General features: G+C 40.7%; 1 protein-coding gene across 1 annotated transcript in view; it reads right to left on the reverse strand.

Annotated features, from left to right (window-relative positions):
• Positions 1-3,120, reverse strand: part of LOC138007060 (cGMP-specific 3',5'-cyclic phosphodiesterase-like) — a 104,245-nt gene extending 101,125 nt beyond the window's left edge. The window contains exon 1 of the mRNA XM_068853750.1: positions 2,506-3,120. Coding sequence (XP_068709851.1) covers positions 2,506-3,120 — 615 coding nt within the window. The remainder of the gene's footprint in view (positions 1-2,505) is intronic.
• Positions 3,121-7,500: the final 4,380 nt, after the last annotated feature.

The raw sequence follows: 7,500 nt of genomic DNA on the forward strand, positions 1-7,500 counted from the left end.
CCCGTTGCTATGGCAACGAGACATCTCGGATTATGAATAACTTACCTCTGTTTGCCAATAACCACTCAAATAACCGATTTTTCGACGGAAAATTGATCCCCAAGGATAAAACAATTCGCTGGACATGAAATCAAGATAAATATGTTCGAGTAAAAACGAAAAACAAGCGAATATTTTGAGGAAAAACACAATTCTGTGTGATAGCAGAACATTTTACAATCTCATGCAAATTTATCGCTTCGAAAATAATCTTACCTTCTCAGCAGTTTCAACGCTTGAAGTTTCATCCAATGAACCAAAATCCTTTTCTTTATTCTTTCCGAAGCCTTTAGTGTAATTTTTTGGCTGAAAAACTTTAGTAAAACCGCTCCGCGATCAGTTGAAAATTTCGCCTTCGCACGGCTTCAAATTGCCTGAAGTAGAATGCCCGTCATGTAGGCGTCCTGAAAGCTAGAAAGCCGAGATTTGCAGGGAAACTGGGGCCATATCTTCCCAGTAAACACGCCAAATTTCACAGCGATCGATGAGAATGGCGGCCTTTACGAATCCTAAAAGAATGATGCTTGCAAGCATCAATCCCAGCGCAATTGTCCAAAAAGAGTAATTAATTAACAATAACATCACAGCTTATTTACTGGTTATCAGTAAAGGCGACGGATATAAAGAAATTTATCATCCAAGGAGATAACTGCCTGTACTTACCACGGAATATCAATTTAGTTTTCCAATTTATCTATATCCGTGTGATTTTCATATGATAGCGGGCTTCCATTAGGATTTGGGTATGGCCCATTAGCTGCCAAATAAAATGCACTTTGCACAAAGAACGTGCGAAAATTGCAAATAAATGGATTTATTTCGTGTCACCTGCTTGTTTTGATTAAATTCTTTGGGCTCAGCCTTGTATATGTTTGAAAAGATTTACCGTATATGTTTTGCCCACATGAAATTGTTAATGTTGGACTACAGTGTCAGGGGCATTAAATGAATAGTCTCGTTTGAAATCTCGTTTGAAATCTGTTCGGAAAGACTGAGTTCACTAAAATTTTTGATTGAAATGTCATCTGGAAATTCCGTAAATATTATGACGAAGTTTCTGAAAAATCAGTGTTAATTGCATGTCCATGCCTTTCTGCTGCAATTTTTTGGATGGTCAGAATTTGATTCTCCTATTTTGTTATCACTTATCGACCCGACCCATTGCCATAGTTGCCTGTAAAAAAAAAAGTTCTTTCTTTAATCATTACCAATGTTACCTCCCAAACGTCAAAGGCTTTCGCTTGTTAAAAAAACGCACTTAAAACTAAAGCCATTACGGCGGAAAAATTGACACAAAATAAACCTGGGTTCTCCAAAACGTGAACGTCAGTTGAAGCTAACAGGCCGCCTTTGTCAAAGTCTTTCTCTTTATTTTCTTTTCACAGTAATTAAAAGAGAAGGCTTCTGTTGTAAACAGGAAGTGACGAGATACTTTTCCAAATTAAAAAAACATTGTAGAAATTCAGTATCCGGTTTAATCTCAGTTTCTGGGCACTAGGACTCGCATCCGTTGCTTATCCCGCGTGAAAAGAATTGAATAAAGAGAGACAGTTTGCAGTCATCGAACCAAGAGCCTGGAGTCGGGAGTCGTGCGCGCTAAACATAACACCATCGAGGCTCCTCTTAAATGGCATTACTCTACAAGTAAATTTCTTCTATTTAATCTGGACTATCGGTTTTCAAAGAAACCATTTGTCTATGCCATTTCGATGTGAACATAATGTCATTAATTAATTACGACAGAAGCTGACCGCAGAGCATACGCTTTCAGTCGTTGGAAGAGCTGTGATTGTTGCTTCAACTGGTTAGACAGGCATACTGAAAGGCTGTGCGGCCACGCGAAATTTGTTCGCGAGGGTGACTACACATAACATAAAAATGCTTAACAAATATGGGTGACTATACAAGTGAAACTAAACTACATCTATTTAGACAAACTTCAACAAGGACACTTTCGGAACTTGACAGAACTATTAATTCGTATCCCTTACATTGAAGACGGTTCTATTATAGAAAACAGTGACATCATCCGGCACGCGCGATGATGCCAAGGGATTTAGTGTTAATCCTTCACTCCCCTTTAAACTTAAATTACCTTGTCGACTTCCGTATTATGGCGCTGTTTTGGAAAAATTAGTTGCAGGCAAGCGGAATTAAGACCTCAAAAGATTTTCGCGCAGTTAATTGTTTTGCCTTACAAAACAGTTGTTAATCCTACCATTTTCATTTACTGAAAATGCGAATCGATGGCACAAGTTCTTTGAACAGTGCCGTTATATTTCTCCGGGCTAGTTAAATACTTCACTTCAATATAACCACGAAGTATCATATAAAATAACAAGCCTGCTAGCTTTCTGCTCACTTATTTCTTTCGCAGTTTGCTTTTGTTTCTAAGGTTTGAGTTTTTACGATGACATAACTTCAGACCCAAGAAATATATTTAATTCATAAAATGCGTAGACTTACCGAATATGCGTCTTTTATGTTTATTGCTTCCCCCGTTGCTGCCGTATGACCAGCGATGCCAACTCCCAGAGGGACGCAGATTTCATCTTCCTCAGATCTTATTGACTGATCCAGCGTGGATTCGGAAGTCACATCGAACAGTTTTGATACAAGAACCTTATTTTCACGAGAGCCGCGCACGAGAAATAACGAGCAGCGGTCCGCATTTGTTAGTATACTGACATTAACAAGGATTTTGTGACTAAGCATGTTTATGTCAAGTTCGTTTGCGATGTCTCTTATTAATTCCATAAAAAGCTCTTTCTCGTCTAACTCAACAAGTGCAGATTTTCGTCGGGAGGTAGAATGTTTTCTCGCTTCAGATCCGAATATGGAATTCAGTCTGTTATCATTAAATTCGCCATCTGATTTTAGAATCATGTGAGGTTTTGTGGTGTCTCTCTGGAGATGGCTAACTTGCATGGCCCGTGATCCAGGTTGGTGCGACCTACTGATCATCCAGTTGTCAACCATAGCAGAAGTGGCCTTTCGCTGAAAATAGCTCTTCGCAAAGTCGTGGTTTTCATCAAGAAATTTTTCGACCAGATCTTTTCTCAGTTCCACACAATTTGCCATTGCAATACTTGTTTTTTTTTTCTTTCTGACCGGCGGGTGCCGATTGCCGAGTGGCAATCACATTATTTTTTCACGACAGTTCTGGTTTTCTGTTGAAATGGTTTTTTGTAGTTTCCTTTGACAGTGTTTCGCTCATTATGTGACATGCATTGACGTCACAATTGTAGCAAGTAATTAGTTTTGCATAACGAACGAGAGATCGCACGTGGTTCTCGTGCAGCCGTAACTGCACAAACCGGTGAAATCTCGAGATTTTAAGGTAATGCCCTTGAAATTGTTCTACTATCAAACTTTTTTGGAAACTTGGCATAATTAACATTCATGATATGAACATTAAAAAAATGCAACAAAAAAATGGGGTCACCGTGCTTGTGTACCCGTCAGCAGGCTCGTAAAATGAGGTATTTTCACTGTTTTCGCGTTAAATATTCGAATCACCTTCATACAGAATTAAGTCTTGGTTACTTCAAAGACACAAAATTTTATTTTGAAAATAAAGCTTCTTTAATTACATAAGCAGTAATGCTTCATTTACGCCTACTTTGATTCCCTGGTTGGGACAGTACTGAACTGTTTTCCAAAATAAAAATCACGTTCTACTATCAAACTTTTTTTCTTCCTCAAATATGTTCTTTATTAGACTGTTCCTAGAAAATACCTGAAAAACAAAATCGGGGGTCACCGTGCTCGTTTGAGAGAAAAGGAGCATTTGTTTCGCTATCGGGTTTAGTTTGAGCGAAATCTCTTACGTTTTGTATGCGCACGTGCTCATGTGCGCGCGCTAATGACGCGAAAATCGTGCGCAGTAGGGATCCGCAATGCAATACTAAGGAATTACCTCAAGTTTTACTTCTCTGAACAGATTTAAGGTGATTGAAGTAGAACTTAAGGAGGCTCGAAATAGTTTTTCCGTTTTTCAATCAAATTAACATATCTGTCCTTAGATACAGTTAGGATAATATATCAAGGCGAAATTTGGCCAGGGTATTAAGTACCCATTAGAGATTTCTCACATCACACTTTCCTCCAAAATAACGTTACCATGACAACGATATAAGGCATTTCTTTGAGCCTTAAAATCAAGATGTATTGTCTTTTTTGAAGAAACGGGACGGTGAAATCTTCCCAATCAGCGTTACCAGATAATATTAGAAATACTCTCTAAAATATTTGAAATTCAACAAAATCTATAGACCAGTATTTCGGAAAAATCAGCTTTTTAAAAATGTCTAATTTTTTTTTTTCACCAACACAATTTTTTTTAAATTTGAAAAACAAACGTTTTAAATTAATCTAAGCTAACATGCAAAAAATAAAAAATTTCACCGTCCGGAAGCAGAGATATAAACGAGTAAAGTTGCAAAATCAGGAAAAGTGTTACAAGATAAGCATTTACGCATGCGTCACCCGCTCATTCGAGTCTCGCGCGAGTGGAGCTACAGGCCAACACAAACTGAGTTAAGTGACCATAAACCGTTTGTGTATAATTTTTTTCGTAGTTTTCGTGAATAGATGTCTATTTATATTCCATATATATAGGAAATAGAAGAAAAGTGAGCAAAATTAGCGGTATTTGTTTATCTCTGGTGACACATTTGAATCATGAGCTGACGCGAGCAGCTTACGAATTGCGTGTGTGGCGTATGCGCGCGCGCTCGGCTGAAAACCCTTCCTAGCCTCCTTAAATGAAAAGGCCTTCCCTCGAGGTGATGGAAGGGAAATTATATATCGAGATAAAAGTTTGCTAATTCAGCTTTCATCTATTTATATATATCCGCTCCTTATTACCATGCTTTTTTTCGTGTTGGTAATAGTCTACTTACTTTGTAAGCTGAGCTGGGTCATGGCTGTTGAATTTCTCTGAAATTTCTCCTCGCAGATACTACGTGGTAATTCATTTACAACTATCAGGAATGGGGTTTTTAGCACCAATCGTGAACATGATGCATTCCTACTCAGCAAAGCTCTCGGTGCAACGCATACATGAAAAAGCTCACATAGGTGTAAACGTCTTCATAAATGCTCTTCATTTCGAACAAATCCAGTTCGCGATAAAAAAAAAAACCGTTCACCTATGAGAGAATTACTTAATTTATTACATCCATTTAGAAATCACTGCAGAACTTTGCAATCTGATTGGCTCTCAGCAGTGCGGTTTATTCCCAAATCGCACTATTTTTTGCTCTAAATTACAACATTTCCCCAGCGTAGGGAGCTTAGCGCTTCGGGATTGCTGTGCAATGAAGCAAAATCTCATTGGGCTCCAATGCAGGTAGGGCCATGGCTAGGGTTTGTTATTGACACCATAGCGATGAAATTTTTTCTGCCAGAAAAAAGAAATTATCCAACTTGAAGGGGCTTTTGCATGCTGCTATCTCAGGTAGTTTTTGTGCTTATAGATTCTTGGCTAAGATCGCGGGTTCCGTCATATCCAGTGCCTTAGCGGTCGGTCCTATTGCGCATCTGTTGACCTAATTTTACTATTTAAGCTCGATCATCGTGGGATTCTGTCGTCTTTTTCACCCCCACCCTTCTCGAGGAGCTTAAATTTTGGTATATTAACTTCTTGGACTGTTTTAACGGTTATCCAATTTCATCTCCTCCTTCATCTTGTACTGTTCTCTTTCGCGATGCAAGCGAGTTAGCATTTGGTGATTATGTAGCGTCTTTGAACGGTTCTTTGGTCAGTGGTATATGGACCGCTGAGGAAATTGGCCGGAGCTCTACCTATCCTGAGCTTAAGGCTATTTAGTACGTTTGTGTTTCCTGCATTGATCAGCTTAGGCACAAGAAGGTTAATGTTTTCACTGCAAATCGCGCCACAGCTGCGATCGTGTCTATCGGGAGCCCTGTACTAGAGCTGCAGCAGGTTGCCTTGGCAGTCTTTAGCGTGTGTCTCGCTAATAATATTCCTTTGGAAGCCGAATGGATTCCTCGTGAATCGAATAAGCAGGCAGATCTGTAGAGTCGATTTATTGACAAAGACGATTGGTCCATCAATCCTCAGTCTTCAGAATGATAGATGTAATTTGGGGTCCTCATACCTGTGACAGATTTGCGTCTTACTACAACGCTCAGTTACCTGTATTTAATTCGAGATTTGCATCTCCCGGTAGCTCTGGGGTAGATGCGTTCGCGCAAGATTGGAGTGGCGCTAACAATTGGCTGTTGCCCCCTGTAGACATCGTCATTCCAGTTGTCAAGAAGCTGCAAAGTTGTCGCGGTCGTGGTACCTTAATAGTTCCTGAGTGGCCGTCTAGTATGTTTTGGCCTTTTTACGTTTGTCTCCTTTAAAATTTAAACGCTATGTTCGAGAGGTTCTCCAGCTGCCTAGAATTTCAAAACTGTTGACAGAAGGTCCGGGCCAGAGAGCCACCTATCGAAAGACGAAATATGTGTTCTCGAGTTGCCCGACTTTTGACATCTTGGCACTTCGTTTGGATTTTGCGCATTAGGCATTGCGGTGTCTATCTGGTGCGCTTGAGTTCCCTTTCTCCTTCCAGTTGGATATGCTTATTGCTATGTTTTATTTGCGCCGATTTTTGGCGTCCAGGGAACGTGGCTGCATAGTTCCTTTTTGATGGGTGCAGTTTTTTCGTTGTCTCGAGCGCTTTCCACCTTTTGATGTATCGGGCCGCAAACGAGCCGTGCGTTAGTGTACACAGCACCTTTTGGTGAGGGTCTTTGTATTTGGTCGTTGCGCTAGTGTTCGCGGACACCGTTTTGTGTTTTCCGAAGGCGCGCGCAATTTTGCGCTAGACACCATAGAGGCGGTGCGCATTTTTGCGGTTGACTCCGTTTTGGTGAGGGTTTTCTCGCGTTCGGAAGCTGCACGCATTTGTGCGCCGGGCACCGTTTGGTGAGGGTATTTTTCCCGTGTTCGGAAGAGGCTCGCGTTTGGGAGGGTGTCTATTTGTGTATCGATTTGACTCTGCTCTTTTTTCAGTTTCTTTCAGACGCTTTCGGAGCAAGCCCTTGGTGTTTAGCACTTATCTCTGTTGACGACTTTTATCTCCAGCTCTTGGTTCCGGATTTGGTTAATTTGCAGTTTGGCGCCAAGGCTCCCGCGATACTTCGCAAATATCGGGCAGGCTGGCTGCGATGGAGTGCTTGGGCTTTCTCCAAATTTTGCGTTCCGGTGATTCTTGCTGAGCCACTCCACGTAGAGTTGATCTTAACTGACCTAACGAAGTCTGCTTAGGAGAATTGTCTTGGCTTTTCCAGTTTAAAGGGTGCAGTTTACAGTATCACGTATGTCCACAGGTTAGCAAGTTTCCACGTGTCCCTTGTCGATCACCCTTTTGTTAGTCTACGCTGGAGGGAGCTAGGCGCAGTTTGGCTAAGCCCATAGGGCCAAAGGAACCTTTGTCGTTGAAGCTA

The sequence above is a fragment of the Montipora foliosa genome, chromosome 6 (assembly GCF_036669935.1).
Source record: "Montipora foliosa isolate CH-2021 chromosome 6, ASM3666993v2, whole genome shotgun sequence".
NCBI lineage: Eukaryota > Metazoa > Cnidaria > Anthozoa > Scleractinia > Acroporidae > Montipora > Montipora foliosa.